The 19,136-nt window shown below is 47.6% G+C and overlaps 1 protein-coding gene across 1 annotated transcript in view; it reads left to right on the top strand.

Annotated features, from left to right (window-relative positions):
• tshz3b (teashirt zinc finger homeobox 3b) overlaps positions 1-18,376 on the top strand; it is a 35,092-nt gene extending 16,716 nt beyond the window's left edge. Inside the window, exon 3 of the mRNA XM_055920955.1 lies at positions 13,556-18,376. Within this exon, the coding sequence (XP_055776930.1) occupies positions 13,556-16,932 (3,377 nt within the window). The 3' untranslated portion in view covers positions 16,933-18,376. The remainder of the gene's footprint in view (positions 1-13,555) is intronic.
• The last annotated feature ends 760 nt before the right edge of the window (positions 18,377-19,136 follow it).

The raw sequence follows: 19,136 nt of genomic DNA, 5'->3' as shown, positions 1-19,136 counted from the left end.
TGGGTTGGGTTGGGTTGGGTTGGGTTGGGTTGGGAGGAGCTGGGTTGGGTTGGGTTGGGAGGGGCTGGGCTGGGTTGGGAGGAGTTGGGTTGGGAGGGGCTGGGTTGGGTTGGGCTGGGTTGGGTTGGGTTGGGAGGGGCTGGGTTGGGTTGGGAGGGGCTGGGTTGGGTTGGGAGGGGCTGGGTTGGGTGGGGTGGGAAGGCCTTGGAGGGGCTGGGCTGGGTTGGGTGGGGTGGGAAGGCCTTGGAGGGGCTGCACCCCAGCTCCTCCTGTAGCTTTGGAGTGAAGCCTCTTTCCCTTGACAATTAGGCCAGGCAAGCCCCTTCTAGTGGCTTTGCAAGTGGGTGGAGGTCAGTGGCGAACATGTTTGATATCACACAAACAGACAGTGGCGTGTCTCTCTTTTCTCTCGCCTTCTCTCCCCTGGTGACAACGTGTAGACAGCTCAGTATTCACCGGGGTTCTGGTCGCCATAACAGCGAGCTGAGGGCTTGTTATTGCTGTACTGTGGTCTTGTTTGCGTGGTTATTTTTGTGGTTAAGCTGGGGCTGGGGCTGTGCTGTGCAGAGCGGGGTCCCTGTGGTGCTCTATCCTGTTCACACACAATGTAAGGTGCTAGCTCGTCCTTAGCTCTACACAGCCCTGCATGGCTAAGCCAGCTGATGGAGCTTGCTTGTTTATTTGAGGCATTTGCATTGTTTGAGTGTGTGTGTGTGTGTGTGTGTGTGTGTGTGTGTGTGTGCGTGCGTGCGTGTGTGCGTGTGTGTGTGTGTGTTCGTTGGTTTATGTGTGTGTGCTTGCTTGATTGTTCGTGAGAGACTCCCTAAGGCTCCGTAAAAATGTGACACAAATAAAAACGCTTACACACACGCTCACGCAAACACAGGCACACGCATACACACACAGTCTAATTGAGGGTGGAGGGGTTATTGGGGGTCCTGGCCTCAGGCCCTCGGGGGGTCTGTGTGTAAATTGAGAGTTTAAAGGGGGAGCCGAGGCATCCAAACATGGCCTTTGATGCCTGCTATCTATCTCTCTCTCTCTCTCTCTCTCTCTCTCTCTCTCTCTCTCTCTCTCTCTCTCTCTCTCTCTCTCTCTCTCGCTCTCGCTCTCGCTCTCTCGCTCTCTCGCTCTCTCGCTCTCTCTCTGTCTATCTCTCTCTCTCTCTGTCTGTCTGTCTTTCTCTCAGTCTGTCTCACACACACACACACACAGAAGCCATTTTGATGCCCTCAGCAGCAGGCAAAGCAGGGTCTGGTCCAAAGCCCACTCGGCTCATGCACGCTCTTAAGCACTAATTAGATAATTAAAAGTGGCATCCTTCTTCCTGCCATATTTCATCCCTCTCCGCGCACCCCTCTCCTAACCAACGGCATGTCCAGCTCTTTGAAATGGATACCGTATCACTTCCCATCCCAAACAAGTCACCAACAGCCCCCAAAACTACAAGGGGAGTACCCCTCCCAGAGCGGGTCTGAGGAGCGGCCTATGTTAAGAGGCGTTGAAGGCTTTCGATGCCTGGCTATCCATCATTCTCCACGTTTCCTAGACTATAACTAGCCACAAATGAAATATCAAAGCCCAGGAATGCACTCGTTATAGCTGTTATTTTCTCACGGTTTTCTATTGCTTTTTAATTTCATTCCTGTCGTAAATCACTGCAGAAAATAATGTTACAGAAACGATTCATTACAGAAATGACACGAGAAATGTTATTTAGAGAAAGGAAAGGAAGAGTGAAGAGGTGTCTCAGTACTGCTCTGTGTGACTCCTCCGTTACTGCTGTATTTGAATTCCTGACGTTGAAATCACGTATGAATGAATGCATTATTCATTTATGATTAATTTTATCAATATATACATTTTGGATTGTTTTAGATTTTGAAAAAATAAGACAATACCTGAGCACGGCACTGCTAAATACACCAACATGGTTGGACAGAAAAACCTTGTCACTTCAAAATAAAATAAATGCATTGCTTTACCTTCACTTTCAATTTTTTATTGTTGACTATTTTTGTTATTTAAAACAAAATCGTAAAATACGTAAATGCATTTTTACTACACTGGCAACAAAATGTAGGATGACTAAAGCATACATGTATATTATTACACACATTATGCCAATGTCTCTAACGACACAGGAAAATGTTACTTTTTTTAATACGGCAGATAAAGATGAGGGACCTATTGAGATGATATACTGGTGCTCTTGTAGGAGGATGTGGTTAGAGAGCATGTGGGCAGAGGTTATGGTCTGTGGCACGGGAGGATCATGGGTTTTAACCTCTCTCTTTTTTGTGTGTGTTCCCATCTTTGCTGGGCTTGGGGATGTGTGCGTGTGTGCGTGTGTGTGTGTGTGTGTGTGTGCGTGTGTCTGTGTGTGTCTGTGTCTGTGTCTGTGTGTCTGTGTCTGTGTCTGTGTGTGTGTGTGTGTGTGTGTGTGTGTGTGTGTGTGTGTGTGTGTGTGTGTGTGTGTGTGTGTGTGTGTGTGTGTGTGTGTGTGTGTGTGTGTGTGTATGTGTGTGTGTGTGTGTGTGTGTGTGTCTGTGTGTGTGTGTGTCTGTGTGTTTGTGTGTGTGTGTGTGTGTGTGTGTGTGGGAGCATGCATGGTCCATGTTATGTCACCCAGCAGCCGTGAAGTCTGGATCAGTGGTGTCATAATTACACATCCTGTTTACATCCTATTGTGTTTCATTTCAGCACGTAGCGCACAGCACAGCCCCCCCCCCCCCCCTTCAGTCCCCCAGCGCTCCCCTCCTCTCGGCCTCCCTGGCTGCGCGTTGGAGGCTTCTCTGCTGCTTTACTAGGACAGTAGTCAGCCCTCTGGGCCAAACCCCTCCTCCTCTCACCTAACCTGGCAAAGCCTCACCCTATATAGCCTCACCACCGCTAGGATAAAGGACACAAGGGATGGGGGGCGGTGGGCTCACAATCACACACACACACACACACACACACACACACACACACACACACACACACACACACACACACACACACACACACACACGTTTAAACCACTGTTTATTTATTTCTGTTTAGCAAACAAACAATTGTCTGGAATTGTGCAGCATTTATAGCGTGTTATGCATGCTCAGGTGGCTGTTCTGAACAGCATTTCATATGAATGCAGATTTGGGGAATGTTGAGTGAGCTGGAATAGGGATTTTTATAGAAATAGGAGCCAAGGCCTATTTGTAACTCTGGGTTAAAGCCTCATTAAGTTGGCCTACATGGCTTACCGCTGTAAACAGTTGAATATTTCTTAATGACATCGGTGGAATGGCATTGATATACATGTGAACCTCTGCCCCCTCCCCCCAGCCTCCGCTCTCTGCTTTTCATTAATATCAAGTGATTGAGCGGAACATTAGCCGATAAAGCCCGGAATAAGATGACACATACACCACGGCTGGAGGAATTAAAGCATAATATAACCACTCGGCCCTGCATACAGAGCCCTTCCCGTCAGAATGGGTGACATTTTTTGATTTCCAACGTTTCTGGCACACCAGAGTGGGATGCGCGGAGTGATTTCTCTTTTAAGTGGGGAGATCGTTAAGTGATTGTTGGGGTATCTCCCCCTCCACACCCGCTCCCCCACCCTCCCAACATAACACCCTCGACACCCTGGGCTATTGATCTCATCTGCACTCAGGAAGTGGGCAGGCTCCAAAAAAAAGAAGGGGGCCCAGTGTCTCTTTAAAGTCTCAGTCCGGTTGGTTATTTTCACAGGGAGCTGAGAGCACATCACTTTTTATTAGCTTAATAAATCACCTTTGTTGTCAATCAAGCCACAGAGAATAATTGGATATGGTTGAAGCCTTGCGTGATGGATTATAAATCATTCAAGATTAAATTAAAAGATAATGCACAAACTTAATGGTTTGTGTTTTGCAGTCTAAATTGCCTCGGAGCGCTGCTGTTTTCCAGCTTTATTGCTAGCCGTTTCTCTTTCCTCTAAAACCCTCCGAATTTCAGACCTTTTATTGCTCAACGGCCCAGCTAAAGTTTGCCATTGTGGTTGGCGTGGTGTTTGTGCGTATATGTGTGTATGTATATTTGTGTGTGTGTGTGTGTGTGTGTGGGAAGATGTGTGTGTCCGTGCGTGCGCGTGCGTGCGTGTGTGTGTGTGTGCCCATGCTGACATGCGTGTTTGTCACTCACGGCTCCAGTCCAGCCCGCAGCCCAACCCTGAACGCTGCTCTGCTTTTAAATTTAGCCCGGGCAATATCAAAAGCAATCAGGTGCACTCTATCCTTTCTGGAGCGTCATCCTGCGACTAAATCAGAATAAACAAATGTCTGCATTAGGATGCAGTGGGGCCCAGAGCACACTAGCAGATTAGACTTGACACAGCCTCAAACAACCACAGCCTCTCAGATGCTGGAGCTCTCTCCTCCTCTCTCGCTCTCTCTCTCTCTCCCTCTCCACCTTCACACAAACCCAATAACGAAAGAGACAAGAGTGTGAGTGTGTGTGAGAGGGAGAGTATAAAGAGAGAGAAGAGAGGGCTGTATCCTCCACATTAGTGGCAGAGCCGGCGATTTGCCTTTCTGTCCGTTTGTGTTCTGACAGATCTGGCATTATCATAATCGCCCTCCCGTACATGACGGGACGTTAAAGTGATGCTGTCGTTTTATTTACGGGCAGGTCGTCCCGCACCTCCCCTTGGCCCGGCGCTAACTTCCCCGGGGCCGAGCCTAGCCGAGTAGGTCAAATGACATCTTTTGATCAGGGCTGTCCAAAGAGATCAGAGGAGACTGGCAGGTAATGGATATCCAGTGACAAACCAAATCTAGAGCAGGGATGGGAGCTGGGAGCTAGCGCCGAGCTGGCTGCCACTTCCCCATTAGGACTGCTCTCTCCTCCCTTTCCCAGGGACTGCAGACTGACATCTCCACAGACCACCTAAATCACAGAGCCGACCGCTCTTAACACTGGGTATTATGGTTTGGAAATAGCTATTATTTCCCCTCTCACATTTTTGTTCGAGTCTTTGTGTGTCCTTCTGTGTGTGTGTTTCAATGAGACAAAGGGATATCAGGGGTTGTATTCAGTGTTCTCCTCTTTTAACCCACGTATTTTCTGTTTGTTTTATCTGTCTCATACTTGCCGTTTGAGTGTGTATTTGTGCGTGTATTAATATCAGTGTGTGTGTGGGTGTGTGTGTGTGTCTTCAGAGAAAGTACAGCAAGGCCCCAGGGATCGCAGCAAACCAGATCTGTTCTCTCCCATTACCCAGCAGCCCTCTCTAATGGGAGACTGACACAGTCCTGTGATTCTGTTCTGAGTTGGACTCGAGCAGAGAGGGGAAGGCAGGGCAGGGCAGTATAGGGAAGGATAGAGCAGGGAGGGACTCCAGGAGATACCAGAGGGGCTCAAGGAGATACCAGAGGGGCTCAAAGAGATAACATAGGGGCTCAAGGAGATACCAGAGGGGCTCAAAGAGATACCAGAGGGGCTCAAGGAGATACCAGAGGGACTCAAGGAGATAACAGAGGGGCTCAAGGAGATACCAGAGGGGCTCAAAGAGATAACAGAGGGGCTCAAGGAGATACCAGAGGGGCTCAAAGAGATACCAGAGGGGCTCAAGGAGATACCAGAGGGGCTCAAGGAGATAACAGAGGGGCTCAAAGAGATAACAGAGGGGCTCAAGGAGATACCAGAGGGGCTCAAAGAGATACCAGAGGGGCTCAAGGAGATACCAGAGGGGCTCAGAGAGATACCAGAGGGGCTCAAGGAGATACCAGAGGGGCTCAAAGAGATAACAGAGGGGCTCAAGGAGATACCAGAGGGTCTCAAGGAGATACCAGAGGGTCTCAAGGAGATACCAGAGGGGCCCAAGGAGATACCAGAGGGGCTCAAGGAGATACCAGAGGGTCTCAAGGAGATACCAGAGGGGCTCAAGGAGATACCAGAGGGGCTCAAGGAGTTACCAGAGGGTCTCAAGGAGATACCAGAGGGGCTCAAGGAGATACCAGAGGGGCTCAAGGAGATACCAGAGGGGCTCAAGGAGATACCAGGGGGGCTCAAAGAGATACCAGAGGGGCTCAAGGAGATACCAGAGGGGCTCAAGGAGATACCAGAGGGGCTCAAGGAGATACCAGAGGGACTCAAGGAGATATCGATGAGAGATGGTGGTAATTATTCATCCTGCTCAGCCCTGGTTGGACCAGCCGTCCCCCCTCCCTCCCTCCCTCCCCCCTCCCTCCCTCCCTCCCTCCCTCCCTCCCTCCCTCCCTCCCTTCACTCCCTCCCCTTGGGAACGGATGACTGTGACCTCTGGTTGCCCTGTGCTTTAGGAATGTGACTGCTCCAAGTGGTGCACATCTGAATAACAAAGGGAAGCTGGCGGACAATTTGCTTGAGATCATCGTCTCTGCTTGATAATAGTGTTGTGCTGTCTGTTAGTGGGCCGTTTGAGACCGTGCTGGAAGGGATGCTGGCGCACAGCTCATAACCCCACCCCCCAGCCCACATCTAAATGTCAGGGGGGGATTCCATTGGCCACCGTCTCATGTAGGGCGCATCAGAGAGCGGCATAGTAATGGATGTTTAGGGAGTCAATTATCATAACCCCCTGGCTAGATAGACTAATATACGCAGGCAGTTTGTATGGATATGAAGAGGTCCGTTTTTTAGTATTGATGTTTAATATAGTATAATCACATTCTCTGCGAACCACTATGCCTGTGCTATGGGTGTGCCAGACACGGTCTCTGTCAGATGCTGGCTAAGTCTTTTCTAGTTGCTGCTGAGGGAGTGTGTGTGAGACAAAAAGAAACGGTCACATTTGTTGTTTTTCTGTGCTCAACTACCCAACTAACTGTCTACCCAACAGGCCTATTTTATTTGATCATTTATTACATTTTTTATTGAACCTTTATTTAACTAGGCAGGTCATGTGACGGGATGGATGTGACGGGATGGACATCGACAGAGAAAAACGCTTGTTCTCACAATTCGTGCCTCCTCTATAGTTTGCCAGCATTTCATACAACAGAATTCACACAGAAACCAGGTCTCTCTCAGTCATTCAGGCCAACTGGGGAAATGTTGACCTTGTCTCTGCCTTTTGTAAACTTCACGGTGAGATTGTCTCTCAGAGGGAAGTCCGTTCAGAGCTGTGTGGTGTGTCGGAGGACCTGTCTGAATGGGGTCATTATGAGCCTGTGTGTAATTTTGGGAAACACGGCTCTCCATGCCACTTCTCAATGTGTCTGACAGTCTGGGATTCGCTACAGAACTACTCCCGTGGTTTGATGTGGTTTTAGTAGTGTGTAAAGAAAGACAGGATTCTCGTCGTGTTGAGGTAATCCAGAATAAGTACAAATCCAATATAGTAGTGGGATTTGTCAGTAGCGCTGTTTTTATTTGTTCGCGGGGAACGCCTCGACTAACACTGCGTTTATTACTGAACGTCCCGGCACCATGCTCCGCCACTTGTCTGTGAACACCGAGCACATCAAATCAAATCAAATTGTGTTTGTCACATGCGCCGAATACGACGGGCGTAAGACCTTACCGTGAAATGCTGACTTACAATCCCTTAACCAACAGTGCAGTTCAAGACAAAGAGTTAAGCAAATATTTATTAAATAAACTAAAGTAAGAAATTCAATAATGTCACACAATGAAATAACAATAATGAGGCTAAATACAGGGGGTACCGGTACCGAGTCAAAGTGCGGGGGTACAGGTCATTTGTACATTAAACGTTACCGGTTAAGAAAACAACCTGAACTTAATGTTTCTTTCATTGCTAGATGGATAAACCTTATTTTATTTCTACAGCGCATAGATAGGAGGGGGGGGGGGGTGTATCCTATTTGTTTGGTTGAGAACGCGTCAGTAGCACTCTGTGGCGTGTCAAGGCGTGGAGATGAGCCGGGGAAGCACCCTGGCGAAGGGATGGCGACGGCAGGGGGCCAGGCATGTAGGAAGGCACCTGGAGCCGGAGGCACGGTGTGTAAATACGCTGTCAGCCACTCTCCAGCTGAGTGGCATGAGCAGCCGATTAGCCGCGCTCGCACCGGTGTTCATGCATAATCTTACAGTTCCACCGTGCTCCCGCCGCCTCCGCTCCCGCCGACTCCCCGTTACCTAACCTGTTCTATCTCCCCTAATCCACCCTCACTCAGATATACGCTCCCCTCGCCTCATCATCACACAGCCAGGCACTGGCCGGCCCGCCAGCACAATGCATATGCAAATACTCGACATAGTACCTTGGGCCTTTTCCGGTGCTTTTGATATGTTTCCTCATGTCACCGATTCCTTTGCATTCTCTCTCTCTCTCAATTTCAATTTAAGGGGCTTTATTGGCATGAGAAACATTTTTATAACATTGCCAAAGCAAGTGAAATAGATCATAAAAAAAAAAAAAGTGAAATTAACACTACAAAATGAACAGTCCACATTACGCTCACAAAAGTTCCAAAAGAATAAAGACATTTCAAAGTCATATTATGTCTATATACTCTCTCTCTCTCTCTCTCTCTCTCTCTCTCTCTCTCTCTCTCTCTCTCTCTCTCGCTCTCTCTCAGCTACATTGCTATTTGAATCCATCTCAATAGGTCCTGGTGGTCTTGGGCTGTACAGAGATGGCTGGACGGGGTAGGGAGGCTGGTTAAAGTAGCCTTTCCTTTCGGAGGCAGCGTTTACTTGTAGCCTTGGAGACCTGGCTCCATTCGTCAGGCTTCTGGGTCGATGGGGCGTCTCTCTACGATCGATGGCACGCCTCGGCGATCCCTCGCCTCCATTCTCCCTCACTTCAATCCCTCGCTCCGGCCAGAAATGGCCCCTTACCCACCTCCCTGCCACACACACACACACACACACACACACACACACACACACACACACACACACACACACACACACACACACACACACACACACACACACACACACACACACACACACACACACACACACACACACACACACACACACACACACACACACTAGAATGCACACACTAGATTAGAACACACACAGCCGCCCAACCAATTTGTCTGTGCATGTCAAATCGCAATAATTAAGCATTATTGATCTCAGATTCAATTAACTTCATTAACGCGGGTCATGGTAGCGGCGAGTGGCGAGGGAGAGGAAAAAGGGGAGGTATGGGATCTCATCAGAGGGGATCTGAGGGGAGGAGAGGGGAGGGACAGAGACAGGGTCTGGTGCTATCTCATATTCTCCACTACCACACTGGCAGTGTCAGTTTAAGGCTGACACTGCCTTAAGCTAAATGATATCTTTCCAATGATATAATTTAGCAGATAGGCCTACTGCTGTATTGGCGCTAGCTACCTCCCATTATGAAGGTGGGGTTTGGTGCTATATTTAGCATCTTTCATTAGCAACCAACTAGCACTTCTTTCCCTTTCCACCTTCACCTCGACACAGAAAGGTGTTCATGGTCCTGCAGGTTTTTGCTCCTCTTCTCTGTTCTGACCAGGCAAAGTACATTAACTCCGGGGACATTTGATTATCTACCGTGATGATTCATTCCTGCTTTAAAAAACATGCTCCCGTGACACAGCCCCCGGAGAGAGACGGCTAGGAAAGTCTCTCTCGTCTGATGAAATGTGTCCCCGTGGTCTGTCTGAAACCAAAACTGTGAAACTGATGAAGGCATGTGACTACAGACCACCCCCCCCCCCCCCACACACACACACACCAGAGACACACACTCACACACACACACAGTGTGTGTCATACATTCCACAGTTTCACTCCTAAACAGTTCTGTAAACATGCTGTAATAGAGTGGCCGTGTGGATGATTTGCCTGTGAAGTGATTATGTAATGATGATGGACTGTAGTCCTAACAGCATCATTCTTGACTAAAATCAACCCTTAGTGTTTGTATTGACTTGTATACAATCATGTCAACCAGAATTGACCATTTATGGAAAATAACTTTTTCAGAATAATTTTCTACTCGGTTATAACAGCAACTGACTGAATGTATCAACTGGTAGGCAAGAATTAGAAGACTGCAAAAAAGTGATTTAATTGATCATTTTCCCTTAAATATCCCTAAATGATATACAGTGCATTAGTTGACATTTGATCTGACACGATGTCAGATGGACATGACATATAATGGAAATGCATTTGGGGGCTCAGAGCTGGGCTGTTTGGATATGGAATCATTTGATACAGATAAATGTGTTACTTTGAGAAGTAAACTAATCGTTCTGCGTTCCCGAGGTCCCAATCCCAAAAGCACACATCTCACCCCCCCATTTCAAAGAGCCATTCTCAATGGGTCTTCTCTCTTAATATCCCACTGCAAATGAGATCAAACTCTCTTCCTCTCTGCTGCCAATTAATTCAGAGGTTATTTTCACTCGCTCTCCCGTCTTTTCCACCCATCCTGTTCTCTAATTAAAAGAGCACCTGCGTGTCAGAGTGTTTTGGCTCTGCCTGCACCAGGGCTGAAAGCTCAATATTGGAACACACATCCACGGCCACTTTAGGGGCCTTGTGGCCTGGCGCCGATCCAGAGGCCTGTGAGATGCGCTCTGTGTGGCCTCAGGTTTAAGGGCTTTCCAAGACCTCCCTCCTTCCTCTTTGCCTGTCTTCCCTCCTACCTCCACGTCTATTCCTGTCTTTCTCGCACTCTCTCTACTCTCTGTGCCTTAGGCTAAAAGCTGATGTTTAAGTAGTAGTTGTACGCTGTGTGTGTTGCGTTACATTCCGTCTCCATGTTACTTTAATGCGAGACACACGTAGACTAATACAAAATAAAGGAATCATTCACAAAATCGCCTCCCTTTCTCGTTCAGTATCTCTTTCATTGTCTTCTCAGGCACACACACACACACACACACACACACACACACACACACACACACACACACACACACACACACACACACACACACACACACACACAATATTGTTTTTTGTTCTGTCAAGTTCAGGTCAAGGTTAGTGTTTCGGCTGGTTAGTTCACACTTGAGAGGGAGGCAGGAGGTTCAGTAGAAAAATGACTTGGCATTGGCACAGAGAGAGGCATATTATTTTTGCCTCTCGCTGTACTTTCAGTTGCACATTTGAATTACATTCAAATCAGTGTTGTAATGATATTTTCAGTGAACTACACATTTATATTTAGTGCGGTAGCAAAGGTTTCGCTGCAGATTTATTGGCTTTGGTGTTAAAATGACCCTCCCCCATGCCTTCCTTTCTCCGTGTGTGTTTTAATTACATTTAACAGCTTTATGTCTGGGTTGTGTTTTGAGGAAGGAGATTTCACATGGGTGTCTGGCCTCGATGTGAGTGCTGTTCTGACTGCTTCCTGAGCAAAGGCATTGTTCTCTTAAACAGCTGTCGTTTTGGCTGATTCAGAACAGATGGCTGTGTGCGTGCGTGCGTGCGTGCGTGCGTGCGCGCGCGCGCGCGCATTGCATGATCAGGGTTGCTGAGGGTTGTTGAGTTGTGTGTGGTATTGGATTACATGTTAAAATATCCCATCTTTTGTTGCTCCGTATTCCAATTGTGCTTTTCTGAGCATTGCTGCATCTGTTCACAAAATGGCAGATGTCCGTTATAGAGGATGATGCATCTACATGTAAAAGTGTATATTGTCTACTCCGGATACAATAATCTTGTAATCCCTGAGATTTAAGTGTATACATTCTTCCGGAATGTAGTAACATTTGAATTAGACATGCTACCAAAATAATTGGCTGTAGGAATACGTTTCCTTCTCATTCGGGTGTTGTTAGACAATGCATAATGTTGTATACATCCGAGGACGCTAGTACACATAAGGTAACCGATTCCAACTTGCTGCATGCTGATGTGTGAGATTGAACATTAAGCAGCCTGCTTGTTCAGTTGAAAGGCTGCAGACGGCCTGGAGGCACAGCGTTTTTACTGCAGCGCAACGACTGGGAGCCGCTGCGTGTTTCAGTGCATCTGTTTATCCCGCGGCATCACACTGCCAAAGGCAACAAAATGAGCCCCTTGACAATGACAGAGATTTCTCCCTGTGTCTGGGCTGATGCAGTGCTCACACCTTCAGTACCGCGCCGAGATAGAAGTCAGCAGTAACACTGCTGGAGCGTGTTGTGTGACATGGCTGGAAGGTTCTGGAGGTAGCTACCCGGTTCTGGAGATAGCTACCCAATGTCACCAGATATAACTGTACCTTTTGAAGAGGCTGTGGCTTTCCCGCGAAGCTCATAAGTTTCGGCAAATACTTTCCGTTCTTTTAACTTTTCTAACTTGACTTTTTATCAGAATGAATATAGGAAGGACAGTAGAAGATATAGGTTGTCTTTGCAACGTTGGATAGTCATTTGTAAAAATAAATGTAAAAATACACATATGAATACTGTATGTATAAGTGACTGCGACTTTTTTTTTGCTATAGCGTTATAGTGTCCCGTATTAAAGCGGATATATAGGTTTCTTATAGACAATGTTCTGACTGTTGAGATATATTCAAGTGACCTTTAGGAGTTGTTGATGGTGATAGAACGTTTGCAGCGACACACCATAGTCAGTGTCATTCTTGTCCTTAGTTTTACATACCTGGACAATGTATGACGAACTACTAGGAATCAGGAACGGTCAGGAATGTACAGAATTAGCCCAATGTCCTGTCTATCATCTCTGCTGGTCTTCCAGCCCACTATTTTCCGACAGCCTCCATCACAAAATAATAGATGTGCGTATGTGTCTGCACAATGATAGAAAGTGCTTTTTATTTGTACGTTTCCACCCCACCGCAATTCACATTTGATTGTTTTAAACAGGAGGGATTTGAATATAAATTGAAAGCATACTCTCCAGGCTAAACTGTAAATAATAACTCAACTTTCTCATCTTTTGTAATTGAAGTAAATGTGTTTTGTTCTGAGAGATTTGTCGTTGGAAACGTACATACAGTCATTTTTATTTACGAATAGGGCGAGCCTGTGCCGTGTAATGAGTGAAAATGCATGCTTAATTTAAATGGTGAGCGTGTCTGTTAAGAAATGCATTAGAGGCTGAAGAAGAAGCGTAAGACATATTAATTGACAGACAGGAACTGCTGTCTCGGAGGTTGATACAAGTAATTTATTACTTCAGAAACGAATGCCACCTCCAGAATGTGCTTCATTAATTTCAAATTTAGTTTTAATTTCAAGCTGTTGCCCCTTGAGAAGAATAAGGTGGCAAGTTGTGTTTGAAGAGGCATTGCCTCTCCCTCTTCTCTCTCTCTGTTTTTCTCATTCTCTGCAGTAAAGCACAAAGGGGGTGGGAGGGAGGGAGGGAGGAACTTTATTCCATTTGGAAAACAATGTAAATGCAACGAGGAAGTTGAAATGGAATTACAGCAACAGTTTATGATATGAAGTAGTCTCGTCTGTGATTGCTTTGTTTTTCTGATATGGGAAGAACATTCTAGGGCTTTGTATTTCTATCAGCTGTCTGATTTGCAAGGAATCGCAAGAATGTCAAATTGGAGATCTTCATCATTAGACATGGTGGTACTGTGGTAATAACAATCCTCTCTCTGTTTCTCTCTCTGTTCCCTCAGCGTATGCCCCTGAGGATGAGAAGGAGGCTGCCCTGCTCGATGAGGACCTGGAGGGGGAGGACTCTGCCGGGGAGGAGGAGCCTGCGGTCAAGTACATGTGCCAAGACAAGGACTTCCTTTTCAATGACCGGCCTGGTGTCCACAACTCCCCGGTGGCCGACTTCTCCGGCCATGAGTTGGACAATGAGTCTCACCTGAGTGAGTCCAGTGACCGCATGTCAGACTTTGAGAGTGCCTCTCTCAAAAATGAGGAGGAGGTCGCGAAGGTGCCCCTAACGTCCTTGTCGCCATCTTCCTCTGTCATGATGGCCACCACCACAGCTACAGCCATGGAGGACGGTGCCACCACTGGGCCAGACAGCCTGGAGCAGATGAAGGCCATCTACACCAGCTTTCTGACCAACTCTTACTGGTCGTCTCTGAACTTCAACCTCACCCAGCCGCCAGCGGTGGAAAAACCTCCACGTAGCCACAGCAGCAGCAGCAGTAGCAGTAGCAGCAGTTGTGGCAGCAATGGCAATGGTTACGACTGGCACCAGTCCGCCGTGGCCAAGACCCTCCAGCAGGTCTCTCAGAACCAGAACCGGCTCATCCACCCAGCAGCGGAGCAAAACAACCTATTCAGCACCGTGCAGCTCTACCGTCAGAGCACAAAGCTCTACGGCTCCATCTTCACAGGTGCCAGTAAGTTCCGCTGCAAGGACTGTAGTGCGGCCTACGACACGCTGGTGGGGCTGACTGTACACATGAATGAGACAGGCCACTACCGCGATGACAACCACGAGACAGACAGCGACGGCACCAAGCGCTGGTCCAAGCCACGCAAGCGATCCCTCCTGGAGATGGAAGGGAAAGAAGATGCTCAGAAGGTCCTGAAGTGTATGTACTGTGGACATTCCTTTGAGTCTCTGCAGGACCTCAGTGTCCACATGATTAAGACAAAACACTACCAGAAAGTGCCTCTGAAGGAGCCAGTGACTCCTGTGGCGGCCAAGATCATCTCCTCCGCCCGGAAGAGAGCCCCCATCGAGCTCGACATCCCCAGCTCCCCAGACTCCAACGGGGGCATCCCCAAACACTCCCTAAATGACCATAATGACCCCCTACAGAAGGCATCCAACCCCTACATCACCCCAAACAACCGTTACGGCCACCAGAATGGAGCCAGCTATGCATGGCAGTTCGAGTCCAGGAAGTCCCAGATCCTGAAATGCATGGAATGTGGCAGCTCCCACGATACACTTCAGGAGCTTACAGCACATATGATGGTGACCGGTCACTTCATCAAGGTCACAAACTCTGCCATTAAGAAAGGCAAGCCCATCATGGAGTCTCCCCCACCGCCCGTCCCCACCATCTCTGCCGGTGAGGAGAAATTCCAGTCTGTGCCACTGGCTGCCACAGCATTCTCCCCACCCCCTCCACCCATACCTCCTCCCTCTAGTATTTCCCCTGCCATGGCTGTGGAGATTAAGAAGGAGGAGAAGGAAGAGGAATGTATGAAGGAAACCACTAACAGCAGCAAAGACAAGAAGACTGGAGATGACGAGACAGAGGAGAAATTCGATATCTCCTCCAAATACTCTTACTTAACAGAGGAGGATCTGGAGGAGAGCCCTAAGGGAGGGTTTGACATCCTCAAGTCCTTGGAGAACACAGTGACATCAGCCATCAACAAAGCACAGAACGGTGCTCCCAGCTGGGGAGGCTACCCCAGCATCCATGCTGCATACCAGCTCCCAAACATCATGAAGCTTTCACTGGCCAACTCAGGGAAGAGCTCAGCTCTGAAGTACATGTTCCCCGGAGGAGAGATCCTGTCCCAAAACGCCAAAAACCAACCTCTGATCTCCCCGCCCAGCCGTCAGACCTCTCCTCTCCCCAAAAACAACTTCCACGCCATGGAGGAGCTGGTGAAGAAGGTGACTGAGAAAGTAGCCAAGGTGGAGGAGAAGATGCGGGAGCCGAATGTAAGGGCGTCCCCACTGAGACGAACCACACCCTCCCCCTGCAGCAGCGAGGCCGGGGAGTCAGCCAGAGGGGAGTCCCCTAAAGAGAGGAGAGGGTCTAAAACCCCAGAGAGCATCGGAGGAGGCAGCCACAAAGACTGTAACGGTGACACCAATATGAAGGAGTCGCTGGAGAATGGAATGGAGTCGGCTGTCAAATCCCCCATCTCTGCCTTGTGTGGTAGCACAGCCATTATTACAGAGCACCCGCCAGAGCAGCCCTTCGTCAATCCTCTAAGTGCGCTTCAGTCCGTGATGAACGTCCACCTGGGTAAGGCAGCCAAGCCTGCTCTGCCGTCCCTGGACCCCATGAGCATGCTCTTCAAGATGAGCAACAGCCTGGCAGAGAAGGCCGCGGTCGCCGCTTCCACCCCAGCTCATACCAAAAAAAACAACGAGCACTTGGACCGCTACTTCTACCACGTCAACAACGACCAGCCAATAGACCTGACCAAAGGCAAGAATGAAAAGAGTAGCTCCCTGGGTTCAGCTGCCCTGTCGTCATCCACATCAACACCCTCCTCTGTCTCCCCCTCCTCCACAGCCACCATGGCCAAGGCCTCGTCTGCTGTGGCTTCATTCATGTCCAACTCCCCGCTGCGTGAGAACGCCCTGTCTGACATATCAGACATGCTGAGAAACCTGACAGAGAGTCAAGCCTCCAAGTCCTCCACGCCCACCAGCCTGTCGGAAAGGTCTGACATCGAGGGTTCCACTCAAGAGGAGCTAGAGGAGATCTCTCCAGCCCAGAAACGCAAGGGCCGGCAGTCCAACTGGAACCCCCAGCACCTGCACATCCTACAGGCCCAGTTCGCTGCCAGCCTCCGGCAGACTGGCGATGGGAAGTACGTGATGTCAGACCTGAGCCCCCAGGAGAGGATGCACATCTCCCGTTTCACAGGCCTCTCCATGACGACCATCAGCCACTGGCTGGCCAACGTCAAGTACCAGCTGAGGAGAACCGGAGGGACGAAGTTCTTAAAAAACCTGGACTCAGGCCATCCAGTGTTCTTCTGCTGCGACTGTGCTTCTCAGATTCGTTCCCCCTCCACCTACGTCAGCCACTTGGAGTCTCACCTGGGCTTCAGACTCAGAGACCTTGCCAAACTGTCTGGAGAACAGCTTGTCAGCCAGATTTCACGTCACACCAAAAGCCTGTCCGAAAAACTGCTCTCCAACCACTCCAACTCTCACGCCCACTCCCCGTCTCCCTCCCCCGACGAGGACGGTAGCAGCACCTCGTATCAGTGCAAGCTCTGCAACCGGACTTTTGCAAGCAAGCACGCGGTCAAGCTCCACCTGAGCAAGACCCATGGGAAATCCCCAGAGGACCACCTTATGTATGTGTGTGAGCTAGAGAAACAGTAGCACTAAGCTGTGGACATGCTACACTCTCTCTCACGTTCTCTCTTGGTCTATCTTTAGCCTTTCACAGACATTTCTTTCAAAAAAGGACTAAAACTATTAAGTGATGAAACTGCACAAAGATGCCATAGAACTACTGTTTAGTTTCGGCACATGGTTTCTGATTATCTTTAAGGTAGACTCACTCTGGCCCAAGAAGCTTTTGTTTGTTTATGCTCTCCTTTTTGCTGTTGTCACTGATGAAACATATGAAGGTTAAACAATATTTTAAAATGAAGTGGTATGTATTTGAAAGTTGTGTAAATTGGATTTGATTTCTTTATATTTTGGCATCATTGAGATGCGATAAGCTGCATGCATAAATTAAACAGTTTAGTTAAACATTTGGTAACTAAATCTGGTGCACTTTTCTTTTTTCTCTCTCTTTCGCTCTCCTTTTGTTAATGTGACCTTTATGTGCTGGTGTCAGCATCTGAAATTTAACCCTCTGAGTACGGCCAAGCACTTCTACCCGAATGATCCAAAACCCCGAATGATCCAAAAAGCAAAATATTTTAGATTGGAATTGACCAAGCTATTGTGTAGTTTGTAAGCTGCACAATGAAAGTACTATATGTCCCTGTCCAACAACCAATCTCTAAAGACGCATTGTATGTGATGCAAAATCTAAATCTGAAGTCATTTACTTTGTTTAATCAGGGGCCACTATGAATTCAGGTCTGTGTAAAAATGTATATAAAAACATATATACTAATTCCTGTCTAAATTATGCATCATTTTTATATTTTTAATTTAAGAGGAGTATGACTATCTACTGGTGCACAATATATGAAGACATTAATGAAATTGTTTTGCACAATAGTTTTATAAACATGTTATTTAATCAAATGATATGAAAATAAGAGGAACAAAATTACCCAGAACTCTTTTATTTCCACCTCGTGCTCAAAGGGTTGAACCTCTAGTACAAGACAGTACATGTGCCGGTATTTGAACATTAAAATATAAAGGTTGTACAAAAGATGTTACTTTATGAAGTAAGGAAGAATTCCACATGTAACCTCTTATTTATAAGCACTCTTGGTTGTTGGTTCATATCGTAGGATGCCTTTGGATTAGTATTTTCTTTTTTTCTGTCTAATTACTCTCCCACAATTCCGCACTGCAGCTTTATCTTTTTGGGATATGAAAGGTAACCATGGTTACCTCACCTCTGATTGACAGTTCTGCTACATTTTTGGCAGTTCATTTGCTAAAGTAACTGACAGCTGCCAGTGTACAGAAATCTTAGGTGTAAAATATTGGCATGTGAACAGCACAGACACTGTTATGCATTCTGTGCCGTGTTTTTTGTCGTTGTTGTTGACAATGAAGCACCCATTATATGACTTCATATAACCTTTTTTTTCTACTGCAGCATTAAAGGAAACAGTTTTTTGCAATAACACTGTGTGTCGTGGCTCACGATTATGTAGGTGCTGTGCCTTTTCTAATGAGCACATTAAAATGAAATTGTTTCTGGCGGTGATGAGTTCTGGACGAGTTTACAGTGAGTGGCAGGGCCCTGCAGAAGATGAAAGCTGTCACACCATCATCCTGTCTGTTTCCACAAAGCTCTGCCTGGAGCGGGAATAGCCTATGGGCCATATCAGGGGCCACTATGGGGAGCCTCAGAGACAGACACCACCCAAACACTATAGTGGTGGCACCAGTATAACCATCAAGTGTGTGTGTCAGTCATACATTCCTCTCCATTTGAATGTGCTGGTCTACATAGGGAAAAGGGAAGTAGAAACCACATATTGAATACTGAACAACAGGTAACTCCTAGCTGTGTGATATGCCCTTCCCCCTCCATCTCGTTGACTGGATGTAGAAGATAATTGCATAAACCCTGGCACTAGCTGTCTCATCTTCACCATTTTATTCCCTGCTCTGTAATTAACCCAGACTTCCATTTTGTGTGTACAGTAGAGCAACAACAACAACAAAAGAGGGGAGACCGTTGTTAAGGCCTCATGGAGGATGACAACAATGCAGCAATGATGAGCTCAGTCCTATTCTATAAGCAACAACAATTAAATGCAGTCTATCAGTACAGTTAGTTAGTTAGTTGGTTACAGACACTGGGCCCGTTGCCTCTCCGTGAATCAGGACATTCGCACACAATAGAGGAGGTAGGGAAGGAGGGATGGAGGATTGTTTCT

This window comes from Salvelinus fontinalis, chromosome 4, assembly GCF_029448725.1.
Source record: "Salvelinus fontinalis isolate EN_2023a chromosome 4, ASM2944872v1, whole genome shotgun sequence".
Lineage (NCBI taxonomy): Eukaryota > Metazoa > Chordata > Actinopteri > Salmoniformes > Salmonidae > Salvelinus > Salvelinus fontinalis.
The sequence above is the reverse complement of the archived record's forward strand: the minus strand, read 5'-3'. Positions and strand labels throughout refer to the sequence as shown.